The sequence below is a fragment of the Sorex araneus genome, chromosome 9, assembly GCF_027595985.1.
Source record: "Sorex araneus isolate mSorAra2 chromosome 9, mSorAra2.pri, whole genome shotgun sequence".
NCBI lineage: Eukaryota > Metazoa > Chordata > Mammalia > Eulipotyphla > Soricidae > Sorex > Sorex araneus.
The window spans coordinates 22775579-22794227 of NC_073310.1; the positions used below are offsets into that span (position 1 = coordinate 22775579).

Below are 18649 nucleotides of genomic sequence, written 5' to 3' on the forward strand. Positions count from 1 at the left end.
ACATTCCTGCCTATCATGCTTATGAAAATTAGAAAGCTTCAGCTCCACATGTGAAAACTGTGCAAATTCAATGGCCTGTCCATGATATTAATAATCCTAATTCTGGGTCCAAGCAGTGGGTCCTCTCATCACCTGCCAAGTCTATTCAAGTGTCCTTATTCATATTTTCAATTTCTCTGAGAACTGAGCCTATGAGGCCCAGGATCCACAGAGAAAATGCTCACTCCTCCTCCTCCCTGGATGCTCCCAAGAGGTAGTGACCAGCTCCTGAGCTCTGTGATCTGAATCTTCCTGGACTTCCTGCTAGGACTTCCCAGTCTCTCCCAAGGCACTGAATGACCACCAGGGGGCAGCCAAGAATCACAGGGCCCAATGGAGCTGGAGCTGGGGTGGGTCAAGGGGACAGGGGGTCTACCTCAATACATTTGGAATTTCCAGGGTGCTGGTGTTTAATAACCAGTCTCATACCTAAGAAAAAGGTATTTATTTTTCTATCACCTCACACTGATGAGCATATTTTTCTTCTTTCTTTCTTTCTTTCTTTCTTTCTTTCTTTCTTTCTTTCTTTCTTTCTTTCTTTCTTTCTTTCTTTCTTTTTCTATTTGACTGTCTCTTTTTGAATATGAAATTTGCTGTGTGGCAAGTGGCAGGGCCTGTGGTGTAAATGGGGGGAAGGGGGGTGCTCAGGGACTGTGGAACTGTGATGCATTCTAAAGAGACTCTGAGGAACCATGATGCCGATCGAATCATGTGGTGTCAGAGATTAGTCAGCCACTAGGGGCTGCTGTGGGGAATCCAGAGCTGTCTTCATGATGCTCAGTCCAAAAACACATAGTGCTGGAAATGTGTGTGTGTGTGTGTGAGAGAGAGAGAGAGAGAGAGAGAGAGAGAGAGAGAGAGAGAAAGAGAGAGAGCCACACCTGGCCATACTCAGGAATTCTGACTTTGCACTCTTGGATCAAATCAGAGATCAAACCTGGGCAGGCTGTGAACACGGAATCACCATCCCTGATGTATTATCTCCCAGGGCACAAGATCTGAAATATTTTTGGTTCGGAGAATATTTGCTATCTAGTCTGTTGAACATCGTTATGTCCTTTGGTATCTGGTAACAAGAAAGATCCTCTATCAAGTAAACTTGAATCAAGTAATAAAGGTGACTTTTATCATTGTATGATTCTCCCCAAATCTGAAGGAAACCAACCATCAAAAATATTTTAAGAGAAATCCTTGTCATTTAAGACAATATTTCATGACATATATCAAATTATTTATTCTGAAACAAAAAAAACTATGTGTCAATGCCCTAAACTGCCTCGTAAGCAGACAAAATTCACATAACAGAGAAAGCAAACTGTCAGGGAGATGCCACTAAGCAGCAGGTAGGAAATACAGGGCCAGCCCTCCCCCATCCTATGTCCCTTGGGTCTAGGCCCTTTTCTGCAGCCACAGACCCCAAGCAGCAGCCCTGAGCCTGGCTGATTTGCATAGCCAGCAGCTCTCTCCCTGAGGGGATAAGAGGGGACCAGGACGAGTTCAGCCTCAGGTGCCAGGATCCCAGCCCCTCACCATGGCCTGGACCCCGCTCCTCCTGGGCCTCCTGGCTCACTGCACAGGTGATGTGACCAGGTTCACAGCAGCCCCAGGTCCAGTGCTCTAGGGACATCCTGGTTCTGAGTTTGAGCTCAGCAGGGCACTGGGATAGGAGTCCCATCACCCTGATGGATGGTCATGAAGATGGGGGTCTTGGCAGAACTGACTTTCTTTTTTGTCCTCTCCTTCTCTCTTGCAGGTTCTGTATCTTCCTATGAGGTGAATCAGCCGCCCTCATTATCTGTGAGCGTGGGAAGGGAGGCCAAGTTGACCTGTGCAGAAAACAATATTGGTAGACATGCTGTTGATTGGTACCAGCAGAAGCCAAGCCAGACTCCTGTGCTGGTCATCTACTATGGTAAAAACCGACCCTCAGGGATCCCTGACCGCTTCTCTGGCTCCAACTCTGGCAACCTGGCCACGCTGACCATCACGGGAGTCCAGGCTGAGGACGAGGCCGACTATCACTGTGCAGTAGCTGATGGCAGTGGGAGCAGCTGGCAGTAGGCACAGTGGCACAGACACTGGGGAAGTGGGGCAAGAACCTCCTGCTCTGACCTGATGCTCACCCTCACTGTGCTCAGTAGCTGAGGCTTGGGGGTCAAGCAACTTCCATGCTCTCATCGTGATCTCGAACAGCAGCTGGTTCTCTATACCCCTGGATTTTCATCTATCCTTCAAAACAGAAAACCCTCAAGGACTAGAGCAATAATTCAGTGGGTAAGGCCCTTGCCTTGCATGCAGCAGGCCTAGTTTGATCCCCTGATTCCCATATGGTCCCCTGAACCCTGCCATGTCTGATCCCTGAGTGTAGGAGTAAGTCCTGAGCATAGTCAAGTGCGGCCCAAAGCTAAAAAGAAAAAAGAAATAAACCTTTTTAAACACTTGATATCCTGAGTTCTTCAATTCAATGTTCTGAGTTCTTCAACTTTCGTCAATACCTCCTGGTCCAGAGTCCCTCCAGCTGTGTGTGGGGCAGCCGCAGCCCCTTCCGATGTAGTGTCTTCACTTCCTCATCCCATTGCTGTGGGGGGAATTCAAAGACCAGCAGAACAGTCTCTGACTCTGAGAGGTCCCTGGCTTCTTGGGGCCTTCTGGTTATCCCTTTAGTCTTGTCCTCTGATGAGACTGCAGGTCTGTCAGTGTTAGAGAAGAACTCCTTGGAAGGAGAAGCATGGAATACCATCACCTGCTTGCTTATTACAACTGAGATTTATGACACTGGATTTTTGCTGAGAATTTTTATCAGATGTTTGTAAAACTTTCATGTCACTCTCTTATTTATATTGATTCAAACAAATGTCATGGTTACTTGATACCTACTCTTGAAGGATTCTTCCTAATCATTTAAACTCCTCCTCCTCCCACCTTTTTGTCCCTCTTCTTCTTGACAGACAAAAAGAGGGGAAATGTTTTTCCCATATCAGACCAATTTACTGTATTTCATTTCTCATACATTTTTCTTTACTTTTTTCTTTTAGGGACAACACCCAGTAGGACTCAGGGGCTACTCCTTGCTCTCTGCTCAGGAATTAGTCCTGGCAACTGTCAGTGGACCATATGGGATGCCAGGGATCAATCCCGGGTTGCCACGTGCAAGGCAAGTATACTAACCACTATACTATCCAGCTCCTAGTCATATATTTTAATACTGACACTCTCTCATTCTTTGTCTCCCATTAATTTTTCTGCCATACATTCGTCCAATAAATATGGATTTAAAGGAAAAAACAATTTTTGGGACCAGAGAGGCTATATGTTGATTAAGGTTCTTGACTTGCACCCTGCTCATTCAGGTTTGGATGTCCAGAACCACTTCGGTTCTCCTAAACTCCTCTAAGCACTGCTCCTGATGCAGAGCAGGAATAGTTCCTGAGCATCTGTGCTTATGGTCCCAAAACCAAACAGAAAAATTAAATTATAAAGTCTTATTTTATTTTAATAAAACTTAATAACTTAAGTGTTAAGTTGTTTTCTTCCATATTGACTATCGTTATTAGTAGTAGAGGCAAAACTGGATCAAACCAATATAAATTTATTATAAATTTCATTAGTAATCATGAGTATTGGTTCAGGAATACACTATCAATGTTATTTTCTTCTAGAATGCAACAGAATTCCTCTTCAGTGAACTGCTGATTTTCATTCTTGTGAATCTCAAGGAAACATTCTTTGGTCTCATAAACATGAATTCTATAATACAATGTCACCCACCAATCCTATCTCCTTCCTAAATATTATACAAAACCTGTTACCTGTCAATGATGGAAGTGAATTTAAGTGAACTCATCACTTGTATCACTTGCCATCCCGTTGTTCATTGATTTGCTCCAGTGGGTGCCAGTAATGTCTCCATTCATCCCTGTCGCATGCTAGTGTAGCCCTATGGCATCTGCTCACACCAGGAGCATGAAGAGCATCACACCATTCGTTCAGGGTCTTGGTGAAGAAGTCTGACCATCTCCCATGGAATCCAGTCAGTAACGGGTCTAGTCGGAGGTCATCTCCAAATCACATTACATTTCTGGCCCATGTGATTTTTGACACTTTGGCCAACAAGACAGCATCCCCAATCCTCAATCGTAGACGGAGATCAAAGCTCAGGATTCCTTCTCTCACTTTAGTGAAGTGTGATACTCCAAGCATAGCTATGCTTTTGGACTCACAGTAGTTCTAATTTATAACTTTTTAATTTTGTTAGTTGTAAGAACAGTTGGAAATCATGTGACTTGGAAAAAATCTGTATAAGTGGCAGTCTGACACCCTGCCAGACCCTTCTGGGAAGAAGAATCTGCTGCCCTATCTGCTTGAGGGAGAAGTGCTTGCTGGACATCACTACCCTGTGAGTTTCCAGGGGGAAAATGCACTGTGTCTGAATAGAGATGGAAGCACTTGGTGGCTGAGAACCATTTCCCAGGCCAGACATCGGGCGACAGTGAATGAAGGACCAGGACAACGGAGAAACAGGAACCGGGCCCCAGGCTGGTCAGTAGACAGTTTATTTCTTCTCTTCTCCTGCATAGTCCCATCTCTCCCCTCATGGCACAGTCATAACCGTAGTTCTGGTCATGACCCAGTCATCACAGTTCCATCATCCTAGTCTCCTCATAGTCCCTAAGTCCCAAAGTCCCAAAGACCCAGTTCTCCTCTTTGTCTTCAACATCTCATCATCGACTTTCTAGTCTTCATCATCTAGTCCCCAATGTCTAGTCCTCGACTTTCTAGTTCTCAGCATCTAGTCCTGACTTTCTACTCTCTTTCAGCATAGTTATATAGAAATCATGAAGGGTGGGATACACAAAAGTGGTGTTGAACATTATCATCAAAAGAAACAAAGGAAAAGCCACTCCTTTAAGAGATTAACTCAAGCACAAATATCTCATCGGAGGGTGGGTTCAGCACTCCAGATTACTAGGAGATCCACTCAAGGGCAAGATTCAATCCAGGGTGTTTTGTTTGCTCTTTTCCTTGGCTAACAATGCATTTAAACAATTATAGCAAATTTACTTCTTATATTTCTATTAAATGTCATTTTGTATGAACATAGTAAGAAATATATTATGCTTAAAGGTTTGATCTTCCTGGGGACATCTCCCCATATATTCCAGACAACAGTCCTCAAGCCACGTTAGTCTTTCCTAACCCCAGAAGGGTCCTTATTACTTCTTTTTGGCTCATGACAGAGTTTGTCCATGACCATGCTCTTAACTTATAGTTAAGTAGTATGGTCCTGGGCCTGGCCCATTTCGATGCCAAGGTAGCTCACAACTTGCCCTGGGTCCATCCAGCACTTCCTCGGGTCCCTGTTCTTGGAATGCTAGGAACGATGGGCAACTGAGGCTTGGTCAAGTAAATTTGGATGCCTAGGAATAAATATTATTTTGGAATCAATTAACCCCCATGTTACAAAGCATAGCATCAATTATCTTCCTTTGTTTAAAATGGACTTTGCTAAATAAAACATGCAAATGACATAAAGGAAAGAGAAAAGCAATATAGGATTATTGAGTTAGGTTTGAGAGATACGACTGTCTGTAGGGTGCTTGCATTCCTGCAGACAACCCCATTATAATCCCTGGAATCCTAGATAGTCCCCCAAAACCACCAGGAGGAATTCCTGAGTACAGAGCCAGGAATTTTAATGTGTGGCTCCAAGAGAAACAAAAGTAAAACAAAACAAACTATAACCAAAGACTACGATACTGTGAAGAAATCTATTCCACACTCTGAGATGCCTGGAATGAATTCATCAAAGGAGCAGAGATACTGACAATGATCCAGTTCATACTGAGCTTTGGTAGGAGATATCATGGGTCTCCACTGCCCTTATTGGAGTACAGGGAGCTTTATCCTGGTTTCCAGAAAGTTTAGAGAAAGTCTAAAATATTCTAAGGCATCATGAATTCTATGAATCTCATCCCTTAAAAGAACTCGGCTGTTTTCAATCTCCTCAAAAAGCTCAGCAACAAAATTGCATGTTCATACTGGAACACAATTCTCAGAAATACACCTGTACCTCCTCCCTTCATGTCATATGTGACTTACCTAAAAAGATCTGGGTGGGTCAGGGGGAAATAGCTGAAAGAGTGAGGCCCATACTTAGTGTGAAATCTCCTGAGGTATGGAATTTCCTACACATGAGGAAATTCCTCAAATTCATCTGAACTCTTCCAGACGGGACAGCTTACTTGCATCCAGGAGTTTAGAGGACAGAAGCTGGTGTTTCCTAGACGGGAACTCTAGAGGGACAGGTCTGGGGGCAACAGGTATCCAAGGATTGGTCAGTTGCACTTCCTGTGGCTGTAGAGGCCTCACTCTGAAGATCAGGCTCGCCTGGGACACTGATAGAAGAGGAGGGTAACTGGTTTCATGACAGCCTTTCTTGTACAATATGTGTCTGTATTTCATATAGACTCCAGCCAGCTGCCTCAGCAACACTTAGTACACAGCACAGGTGGGGACTCCCTGGACAGAACACAGGCCAGCATGAAGAGGGAAAGTCCCTGGAAGCTGATTATGATCACAGACCTCCAAGACAAGACTGATATTCTGAGTGAGAAGCAGCTTAGAAGAAGCAGATAACTCGATTGGCAATCCGTTCTCCCTTATGGCACCTGCTCTGCCTCCTGTGTGCGCTAAGACCCTTCTCTACCCAGAGGAGCAATAAATTTGCACGAGAGCAAAGCACCTTTATCTCACAGGGCCAGAGAGGATAGAAGAAGATGCTGTGGATCCCAACACTGCAGTGGGCTCAAGCAGTGCTCTGGAGAGGATCCATCATGGCCAGCCCCCTTCCCCTGCTCCCTCTCCTTTCTATCTGCACATGTGCTGCCTCAGAGGCTTAACCCCACTCGCCTGCCCCAAACCCTGAGATCCACACTGACACAAATTCATTGTGGGACCTCCTGTGCTCAGGGCCTTCCTCTACAACCCTATCTCCTCTTCTTTCTCTCAAGGTGCTGTGGCCTCCTTGAAGCTGATTTAGTCATCTTCCATGTCAATGGACCTTCTACAGACAGTCAAGATCATCGGCTCTGGAGACAACCTGGAGATGAGATATGCAATTCACTGGTACCAGCAGAAGTTTGGCCAGGTCCCTGTGCTGGTCATCTCTGGTGCTAACAACCAGCCCCCAGGAGCCCTGACTGCTATTCTGGCTACAACTGGCCACCCTGACCTTCGGAGGCACCCTGGCTGAGAACAAGGCTGACTCTCACTATAATAGTTGGAATACTCAAGTAGCAAAGCTCATAATGACAAGGGCAGAAGGGAAGTGACAAAAAGAATCCCTGACCCATCTGAATTATACTCCCCTCCAGCTGCATGAGTTTGTAGTCAGAGCAGCAAACCTATCTGACCTAGAGAGATCTGAAGTCCCCCGACACTCCATACAAATCCTGGAACAGGCTTTATACAGATCTCATGAGGTGTGAATTTGGGATTGTAGGAGGAAGCTTTTGTGGTGTTCACTTGGAAGAGGATTTTGGGCAAACAGAAACAGGCTTCAGGATTATTAGAGGGAAATGCATGTCTGATGTGCTAGAAGATAAACTCAGGCATATTAACATTTCAAATTGTTTTCAGTGGATTCCTATTTGAGTGCTATACTAGATGCAGTTAGGAGCCCTCCCCAGGCACCTAGGGCAGGGAAAAGACTAGAGAAGAGGCAAATGCATGGCAAGAAATGGGTTAAATGACTAGTGTTCAAAAGTCAACCCAAATCTGAGTACTGAACAATCTCAAAATATTATTTAACAAGATAAAAGAACCTAATAGACTCTCAAAGAAAAAAGTCACCAGTGCTCAAAGTCATTTACCTTGATAAACCTTGCCAAGGACTCCTTCCTGCAAAGATTGCTCCAAGCTGAAGAACCTAGCCATGCTTCCTGTAGGTTTCAGAACACAGTACATGTCTTTTGAAGTCACCGACCCAACTTAGAGTGTGTCCTTTTCCTTGAGAGTCTCACCTTTCTTTCGAGAAGCTCATATTCTTCTTTGCTTTTAATCTCTTTCCTCTAGAAAAACTTTTTAGGATCATCTTTAGAGGATTATTCATAATAGGCAAAACAAAGGAAATTATAATGTCCTGCTTTTAGCATTGAGGTGGTATAATTTGAAATATGGTGGTTGGAAGGTGTAATGGTGGTGGATTGGTGTTGGAATAGGGAATGTAATCAAGTATTGTGAATAACCTGATTAAAATAACATAAAATTTTAAAAGCAAAGAAATTAGAAAGAAACTATGGTGTATCTACCTAATGAAATACTACATGGCTGTTAGAAAAAATAAAGTCATACTATTTGCTTCTACATGGATGAACAAGGAAAGTATCATGCTGAGTTAATGAGTCAATGGGACACAGACAAACATACATGATGGCACTCATTTGGGGATATAAAAAGCCAAAAACAACAACATTGTGTGTAAATAATAACCAAAGACATAGAAACGAGAGGAGAAATGGCTCATGGGAAAAAGCATGCCACAAAAAGGAAGGGGAGTGAAGTTAGGACAGAAAAGGAAACACTTTGACAATGATAGTTGGAAATGATCACTCTGAACAAAAACTAAATGCTCAAAGGAGAGAAAGAGAAATGCACAATACCTTTTCAGTAAGAGTATTGCAAACCACAGTGCCTAAAATAAAATGAGACAGACAGACAGACAGAATGTGTCTGCCATAGAGCAACTTTGGAGGTAAGGTTGAGGAGACATGAAGGACGGAAACTAGGGACATTGGTGGTGGAAATGTGCACTGGGGAAAGGTTGGGTGTTGGAACATCGTATGACTGAAACTCAACCATGAATTGCTTTGTAACTATATATCTCACTGCATTTAATAAAGAAATTTGCTTCATCCTCAGCAGTGCTACAGCTGCATTTTAACAATTGTTCATCTATTATTTGAGAATACCTTCATGACAATTATAGAAATAAAAATTAGAAAGCTTCCATTCCAAATGTGAAAGCTGTGCAAATTCAACGGCCTGACCGTGATAGAAATAATGAACAGAAGTTTCCTCAAAAAAGAAATACAAATGGCCCAAAGGCACATGAAAAAATGCTCCACATGACTGGTTATCAGGGAGATACAAATCAAAACAACAATGAGATATCATCTCACACCACAGAGACTGGCACATATTCAAAAGAACAAAAGCAACCAGTGCTGGCGTGGATGCTGGGGAAAAGGAACGCTCCTTCACTGTTGGTGGGAAAGCCCACTGGTCCAGCCTTTCTGGAAAACAATACGGACAGTCCTTCAAAAACTAGAAATTGAGCTTCCACATGACCCCGCAATACCACCTTTGGGAATATATACCGACGATGAAAAAGAGCACAGTATAAATGATATCTGTACCTATATATTGATCACAGCACTGTTCACAATAGCTAAAATATGGATGTATTCTAAATAGGCCCTGAGGAACTGTGATGCTGATCAAACCACGTGGTGTCAGAGATTAGTCAGCCACTAGGGGGTGGTGTGGGGAATCAAGAGCCGTCCTCAGTGAGGCTCAGTCCAAAAACATAGTGCTGAGAATCTGTATGTGTGTGTGTGTGTGTGTGTGTGTGTGTGTGTGTGTGTGTGTGTCTGTGTGTGAGAGAGAGAGAGAGAGAGAGAGAAAGAGAGAGAAAGAGAGAGAGAGAGAGAGAGAGAGAGAGAGAGAGAGAGAGAGAGAACAGAGAGTGTGCCACACCTGGCCATACTCAGAAATTCTGACTTTGCACTCTTGGACAATATGTGGTGACGGGTATCAAAGCTGGGCAGGCCCTGCACAGGGAATCACCCTCCCCGCTGTGTTATCTCCTGGCCTCAGGATCTGAAATATTGTTGTTCCTATCTAGTCTGTTGAACATTTCAATGTCCTTTGGTATCTGGTAAAAACAAAGATCCTCTATCCTTTATGGAATCAAGTAATAAAGGTGACTTTTATCATTGTATGATTCTCCTCAAAACTGAGGAAACAAACCATAAAAAATATTTTCATGAGAAATACTTGTAATTTAAGCCAGTATTTCATGCCATATATCAAATTATTTATTCTGAAAAAAACAATGTGTCAATGCTCTAAACTGCCTCCTGAGCAGACAAAATTCCTATAACTCAGAAACAAACTTTTCAGGGAGATTCCACTAAGCAGCAGGTAGGGACTGCAGGGCCAGCCCTCCTCCTTCCTGTGTCCCTTGGGCCTGGGCCCTTTTCTGCAGCCACAGCCCCCAGGCAGCAGCCCTGAGCCTGGCTGATTTGCATAGCCAGCAGCTCTCTCCCTGAGGGGATAAGAGGGGACCAGGAGGAGTTCAGCCTCAGGTGCCAGGATCCCAGCCCCTCACCATGGCCTGGACCCCGCTCCTCCTGGGCCTCCTGGCTCACTGCACAGGTGATGTGTCTGGGTTCACAGCAGCCCCAGGCCTAGTGCACTGGGAAGATCTTGTACCTCAGTCTGAGCTCAGCAGGGCACTGGGGTAGGATTTCCATCATCCTGATGGGTGGTCATGCAGATGGGAGTCTAGGAAGAACTGACTTTCTGTTTTACCTGTCCTCTCCTCTCTTGCAGGTTCTGTATCTTCCTATGAGGTAAATCAGCTGCCCTCATTATCTGTGAGCCCAGGAGGGGAGGCCAAGATGACCTGTGCGGGAAACAATATTGGAAGCAAAGATGTTTCCTGGTACCAGCAGAAGCCAGGCCAGGCCCCTGTGCTGGTCATGTACAATGATAACTACGGGCCCACAGGGCTCCCTGACCGATTCTCTGGCTCCAACTCTGGCAACCTGGCCACCCTGACCATCACGGGAGTCCAGGCTGAGGATGAGGCCGACTATTACTGTGCAGTAGATGATTACATTGACGGCAGCTATCAGTGAGCACAGTGGCACAGACACTGAGGAAGTGGGACAAGAACCTCCAGCTCTGGCCTGGTGCTCACCCTCACTGTGCTCAATAGCTGAGGCCTGGGGGTCATGCAACTTCCCTACTCTGATCATGATCTTGAACAAGAACTGGTTCTCTATGCTTCTGGATGTACATTTATCCTTCAAAACAGAAAACCCTCGAGGACTAAAGCAATAATTCAGTGGGGAAGGCCCTTGCCTTGCATGCAGCCAGCCTAGTTTGACCCCCTGATTTCCATATGGTCCCCTGGGCCCCACCATGATAGAATAGGAGTAAGTCCTGAATATAATCAAGCCAAAACTAAAACAACAACAACAGCAGCAACAACGAAACCTTTTTAAATCTTCAATATCCTGAGTTCTTCAATCTGATGTTTTGAGTTCTTCAACTTTTGTCAACACCTGCTGGTCCAGAGTCCCTCCAGCTGCATGTGGGGCAGCTGCAGCCCCTTCCGATGTAGTGTCTTCACTTCCTCATCCCAGGGCTGTGAGGGGAATCCAGACACCAGGACAGTCTCTGAATCTGAGTGGCCCCAGGCCTTTTGGGACTTCTTGTTATCCCTTTAGTCTTGTGCTTTGATGAGACTGCAGGTCTTTCAGTGTTAGAGAAAAACTCCTTGGAAGGAGAAACAAAGGATACCATCACCTTCTAACTATTATAACTCAGATTTATGACACCTGGATTTTTGCTGAGAATTTTTATCAGAAGTTTGTAAAATTTTCATGTCACTCTCTTATTTATATTGATTCGAACAAATGTCGCAGTTACTTGATACTCACTCTTGAATGATTCTTCCTAATCATTTAAACTCCTGCTCTTCCCACCTTTTTGTCCCTCTTCTTCTTGAAGAACAAAAAGGTGGGAAATCTTTTTCCCATATCAGACCAATTTGCTGTATTTGAATTCTCATACACTTTTCTTTATTTTTTTCTTTTAGAGACCATACCCAGCAATACTCAGGGGCTACTCCTGGCTCTGTGCTCAGGAATTACTCCTGGAAATTATCAGGGGCTACTCCTGGCTCTGTGCTCTGGAATTACTCCTGGCAACTGTCAGGGGACCATATAGGATGCCAGGGATCAAACCTGGGTTGGCCACATACAAGGCAAGCATGCTACCCATTATACTGTCCAGCTCCTACTCATACATTTTTATACTGAAACTCTCTCATTTTTTGTCTCCTATAATTTTTTGCAATACATTTGTAAAAAATATATAAATTTAAGGAAAAAATAGTTTTTGGATCCAGAGAGGCAATACAGGGGTTAAGGTTCTTGACTTGCACCCTGCTCATTCAGGTTCGGATGTCCAGAACCACTTCGGTTCTCCTAAACTCCTCTAAGCACTACTCCTGACACAGAGCCAGGAATAGCTCCTGAGCACCAGTGGGTGTGGTCCCAAAACAAAACAGAAAAATTAAAATGTCTTATTTTCTTTTAATAAAACGTAATAACTTAAGTGTTACATTGTTATCTTCCATATTGACTATCATTATTAATAGTAAAGGCAAAACTGGATCAAACCACTATAAATGTATTATAAATTTCATGGGTAATCATGAGTATTGATTCATGAATACACTATCAATGTTCTTTTCTTCAGAATGCAACAAAATTCCTCTTCAGTTAACTCCCAATTTTCATTCCTTTGAATTGCAGGGAAACATTCTTTGGTCTCATAAACATGAATTCTGTAATACAATGTCACCCACCTATCTCATCTCCTTCCTAATCGTTACACAAAACGTATTACCTGTCAATGATCAAAGTGAATTTTAATTTTAATTAATCGTGGAAGGTAAAATGAAACCATAAATGTCAGGGATTGAATTCATGTCAGTTGCAGGCAAGGCAAGCAACTTAGTCTCTGTACTACCTATTAGGCCACACTAAGTTAATATCTTTAAATAAAACTATTTTGCTTCACTCTTTCACCTACCCATGACATTTTTTTCTTTGAGAGAAGATGAAGCTCCTGGAGCACTGTGCTAAGATTCAGTCTTTTCTTTTCCAGCTAAGTTCAGTTCCTCACCAGCCTAAGGATATTGCTCCCTGCTCATTCAGTGACAGGGACCGGTTCCCAGGCTGTGCAGAATGAGTGAACTTAAGGCATAGCTTGATGGTCACATAGAAGGGTCCATGGGATATAAGCATCTATGCCACATAGTTGCTAGGAGAAGCCTTGAACCGTCCTTACCCATAAAGGCATTTCCTGGTGTGACCAAGGAGGGTTACAAAGAGGGGCAGAAACACTCTTTTCTCCAGGCTACCTACATTGCTCCCCACTCCACCAAAGGCACCTGCAATAACATTCAGTAAATAGTTCAATCACTGCACAAAATCTCAACAGCATTCTCATTTTCACACTTTACAGAGGGGTAGCTGAGGCATGAGAGGTGAGTGCAGAACCACAATCTGTACTCGAGCACCATCCAGAATAGCCAGAATCTAGAAATAACCCTGCCAAGATCAGAAAAGTGGATAAAGAACCTATTGTACAGCAGAGATGCCACCAGCCCCCATGCCAGGCTATCTCATCTGGGGGATCCAGCAGACCTGATGAGGCCCACCACCCACTCCCAGAAATCTGATGGCAGCAAAAATCTCCAGAAATCAATCACTGCTCTGCTCAAAGCCCATCTCCACAGGCTGTACGATCCCCATCCATGAGTGAATCTGCTGAAAAATCCAGGGATGCTGGACTTGTGACTGAAATCTCCATGCCCTCTAGCATTCTGGTGCCCTCACCCCACATCCCTGAGTTCCGGTAGCTGGCAGTCATGCCCACAACCTTCCTCTGGCTCCATTTAATCTCAGGAACAGCCTTGATCCAGAGTCTCACAAATAAACCTAAGAAGAGGAGGACAGCAACATACCTCAGACAAGCCTGTGGACCCCAAAGTTACCATCCACTTAAAAATTGAATTCTTACTGTATCACCCGATTGAAAGTCTTAGAAGTTCTGCACATTTCGTACTCTATAAAACGGCTTACTGGCTCCAGGGTGATAAAACAATTGTCACACACTTTCCTCTAGTAAAACTTTTTGCATCATCTTTAGAGCATTATTCATCATTGGCAATACAAAGGAAATTATTATGTTCTGCTTTGAGCATCGGAGTGGCGTAATTTGAAATATGGTGGATGGAATGTGTTATTGAATGGTAATTGGTAATTATGGTGGTTGATTGGTGTTGGAATATGGAATGTGATCAATTATTGTGAACAACTTCATAAAATAAAATTTTAAAAGTAAAATTAATTAGAAAGAAACTGTTTCATCTACACAATGGAACAATTCATTCATGTTAGGAAAAACAAAGTCAAAAAATTTGCTTCTACATGGATAGACATGGAGAATATCATGCTGAATTAATGAGTCAGTAGGACACAGACAAACATACATGATGGCACTCATTCGCAGCAATAAAAAGCTAAAAATAACAACACAGCATGTGAAAAATACCTAAAGACTTAGAAACAAGAGCCAGGAGAAATAGCTCATGAAAAAGCATGCCACAAAAAGGGAGGAATGAAGTTAGTACAGAAAAGGAACAACTTTGACATGAGAATTGGAAATGATCACTCTGAACAAAAACTATGTGCTGAAAGGAGAGAAAGAGAAATACACAATACCTTTTCAGTAAGAGTATTGCAAACCACAGTGCCTAAAATAAAATCAGACAGACAAACAGAAGACAAACAGAAATTGTGTCTGCCATAGAGCAGATTTGGAGGTAAGCTAGAGAAGTCGTGAAGGAGGGAACCTGGGGACATTGGAGGTAGAAATGTGCACTGATGCAGGTTGGTTGTGGAACATCATATGACTGAAACTCATTCATGAGTGATTTTGTAACTATATCTCATTGCATTTTATAAAGAAATTTGTTTCATCCTAGGCAGTGCTACAGCTGCATTTGAACAATTGTTCATCTATTGTGTGAGAATATCTTCATACCTATCATGTTTATGAAAATTAGAAAGGTTCAGCTCCAAATGTGAAAACTGTGCAAATTCAATGGCCTGTCCATGATATTAATAATCCTAATTCTGGGGCCTGAGCAGTGGGTCCTCTCATCAACCTGCCAATTAAATTCAAGTGTCCTTATTCATATTTTCAATTTCCTTAAGAATTGAACCTATGAGGCCCAGGATCCACAGAGAAAATGCTCACTCCTCCTCCTCCTTGTCCGATCCCAGGAAATAGTGACCAGTCCCTGAGCCCTGTGATCTGAATCTTCCTTGGACTCCCTGCTAGATTTTCCCAGTCTCTCCCAAAGCACCGAATGACCAGCAGGGAGCAGCAGAGAATCAAGGGGTCCAATGGAGCTGGTGTGGGTCAGGGTTAAAGGGGGTCTAACTCAATACATTTGGAATTTCCAGGGTGCTGGTTTTAATAAGCAGCCTCATATCTAAGAAAAAGGTATTTATTTTCCTATCTGATGAGCATATATTTTCTTTTCTTCCTTCCTTCCTTCCTTCCTTCCTTCCTTCCTTCCTTTCTTTCTTTCTTTCTTTCTTTCTTTCTTTCTTTCTTTCTTTCTTTCTTTCTTTCTTTCTTTCTTTCTTTCTTTCTTTCTTTCTTTCTTTCTTTCTCTCTTTGATTGACTCCTTTGGAAAATGAACTTCACTGTGTGGCAAATGGCAGGGCCTGTGGTGTAAATTGGTGGGGTGATGCATGGGGAACTGTGGAACTGTGATGCATTCTAAGGAGGCCCTGAGGAACTGTGATGCTGATCAAACCATGTGGTGTCAGAGATTAGTCAGCCACTAGGAGGTGCTGTGGGGAATCCAGAGCTGTCCTCAGTGATGCTCAGTCCAAAAACACATAGTGCTTGGAATCTAAGAAGAATAGTTTTCAAGCAGGGCACCTAGAAAATGAAATCTGTGTGTGTGTGTGTGTGTGTGTGTGTGTGTGTGTGTGTGCACGCGACGCGCGCGCCACAGCTTGCCATACTCATAAACTCTGACTTTGCATTCTTGGACAATGTTTGAAGACAGGGTTCAAACCTGGGCAGGCTCTGCACAGGGAATCACCCTCCCCGATTTCTTATATCCCCAGCCACAAGATCTAAATATTTTTGGTCCAGAGAATGTTTGCTCTCTAGTTGTTGAACATTTCAATGTCCTTTGGTATCTGGTAACAAGAAAGATCCTCTATTCTTTACTTGAATCAAGTAGTAAAGGTGACTTTTATTATTGTATGATTGTCCCACATATTGAAGGAAACCAATCATAAAAATATTTTAATGATAAATAATTGTAATTTAAACAAATATGTCATACCACATTTCATATTTTTTATTCTGAAAAAAAAAAACAATGTTTCAGTGCCTTAAACTGCTTCCTAAGCAGACAAAATAAACATAACAGAGAAACAAAACTGTCAGGGAGATGCCACAAAGCAGCAGGTAGGGACGGCAAGGCCCACCCTTCCCCTCCCTGTGTCCCTTGGGTCTGGGCCCTTTTCTGCAGCCACAGACCCCAGGCAGCAGCCCTGAGCCTGGCTGATTTGCATAGCCAGCAGCTCTCTCCCTGACGGGATAAGAGGGGACCAGGAGGAGTTCAGCCTCAGGTGCCAGGATCCCAGCCCCTCACCATGGCCTGGACCCCGCTCCTCCTGGGCCTCCTGGCTCACTGCACAGGTGATGTGTCCGGGTTACAGAAGCCCCAGGCCTAGTGCACTGGGACCATCTTGTACCTGAGTCTGAGCTCAGCAGGGCACTGGGGTAGGATTCCCATCACGCTGATGGATGGTCATGAAGATGGGGGTCTCGGCAGAACTGACTTTCATTTTTACCTGACCTCTCCTTCTCTCTTGCAGGTTCTGTATTTTCCTATGAGGTGAATCAGCCGCCCTCATTATCTGTGAGGCCGGGAGGGGAGGTCAAGATGACCTGTAGGGGAAACAACATTGGAAGCTATTATGTTGCCTGGTACCAGCAGAAACCAGACCAGATCCCTGTGTTCATCATATATGACAGCAACCGGCCCTCAGGGATCCCTGACCGCTTCTCTGGCTCCAAGTCTGGCAGCCTGGCCTCCCTGACCATCAGGGGAGTACTGGCTGAGGATGAGGCCGACTATTACTGTGCAGTACATGGTTCCTTTGACAGCAGGTGGCAGTGAGCACAGTGGCACAGACACTGGGGAAGTAGGACAAGAACCTCTGCTCTGATCTGGTGCTCACCCTCACTGTGCTCAATGGCTGAGGCCTGGAGTTCAAGAAACTTCCCTGCTCTCTGATCCTGATCTCGATAAGAGCTGGTTCTGTATGCTCCTGGATCTTCACTTATCCTTCAATACACAAACCCCTTGAGGGCTAAATCAATACTTAAGTGTGTAAGGCCCTTGCCTTGCATGCACCCGATCTAGTTTGATACTCTGATTCCCATATGGTCCCCTGACCCTGCCGTGAGTGATCCCTGAGTGTAGAATAGGACTAAGTCCTGAGCATAGTCAAGGTGGGCCCAAAACTAAAATTTAAAAAAAAAAAAAAAACTTTTAAAACCCTCGATTGGGTCTGGAGCAATAGCACAGCGGGTAGAGCATTTGCCTTGCACGTGGCCGACCTGGGTTCTATTCCCAGCATCCCATATGGTTCGAGTAACACAAGGAGTGATTCCTGAGTGTAAGAGCCAGGAGTGATCCCTGTGCACTTCCGGGTGTGACCCAAAAAGCAAAAAAAAATTTAAAAAAATAAAAAAATAAAAATAAATAAAATCCTTGATGTCCTGAGTTATTCAATTTGATGTATTGAGTTCTTCAACTTTTGTCAACACCTGTTGGTCCAGAGTCCCTCCAGCTGTGTGTGGGGCAGCTGCAGCCACCTCCAATGTAGTGTCTTCACTTCCTCATCCCAGGGCTGTGAGGGGAATTCAGACACCAGGGCAGTCTCTGACTCTCAGTGGCCCCTGGCTTCTTGCGGCCTTCTTGTTATCCCTTTAGTCTTGTCCTTTGATGAGACCGCAGGTCTTTCTTGTTAGAGAAGAACTCCTTGGAAGGAGAAGCACAGGATACATCACCTGCTCGCTTATTAGAACTGAGATTTATGACACCTGGATTTTGTATGTTGCTGAAAATTTTTATCAGATGTTTCTTAAACTTCCATGTCACTCTTTTATGTATATTGATTGGAAACAAATATCACATTACTTGATACCCACTCTTGAATGATTCTTTCTAATCATTTAAACTCCCCCTCTGCCGCCTTTTTGTCCTTCTTCTTCCTTAAGGACAAAAACGGGGGAATCTATTTCCCATATCAGACTTATTTACTGTATTTGATTTCTCAAATACTTTTCTTCATTTTTTCTTTTGTGGACAGCTCCCAGCAATACTCAGGAGCTACGACTCACTCTGTGCTCTAGAAGTATTCCTGGCAATGCTCAGGGGACCATATGGGATGCTAGGGACCAAACCTGGGTTGGCCACATGCAAAGCAAACACGCTACCCACTATACTATCCAGCTCCTATTCATATATTTTTATACTGAAACTCTCTCATTCTTTGTCTCCCATTAATTTTTCTGCCATACATTTATTCCAAAAATATAAATTTAAGATAAAAATCATTTTATGAATTAGAGAGGCAATACAGGGGGTTACCGTTCTTGACTTGCACCTGCTCTTTCAGGTTTGGATGTTCTGGACCACTTTGG

At 43.7% G+C, this 18649-nt stretch overlaps 3 gene segments (V, D, J or C); all 3 read left to right on the forward strand.

The window, feature by feature from the left end:
* Nucleotides 1–1570: 1570 nt before the first annotated feature.
* LOC101545379 (immunoglobulin lambda variable 3-9-like) lies at nucleotides 1571–2100 on the forward strand. The segment is given in 2 exon segments: nucleotides 1571–1616; nucleotides 1793–2100. Coding segments are annotated over 2 exon segments (354 nt in total).
* Nucleotides 2101–10430: 8330 nt separating this feature from the next.
* Nucleotides 10431–10961, forward strand: LOC129407146 (immunoglobulin lambda variable 3-21-like). The segment is given in 2 exon segments: nucleotides 10431–10476; nucleotides 10654–10961. Coding segments are annotated over 2 exon segments (354 nt in total).
* Nucleotides 10962–16587: 5626 nt separating this feature from the next.
* On the forward strand, nucleotides 16588–17117 carry LOC129407147 (immunoglobulin lambda variable 3-21-like). The segment is given in 2 exon segments: nucleotides 16588–16633; nucleotides 16813–17117. Coding segments are annotated over 2 exon segments (351 nt in total).
* Nucleotides 17118–18649: the final 1532 nt, after the last annotated feature.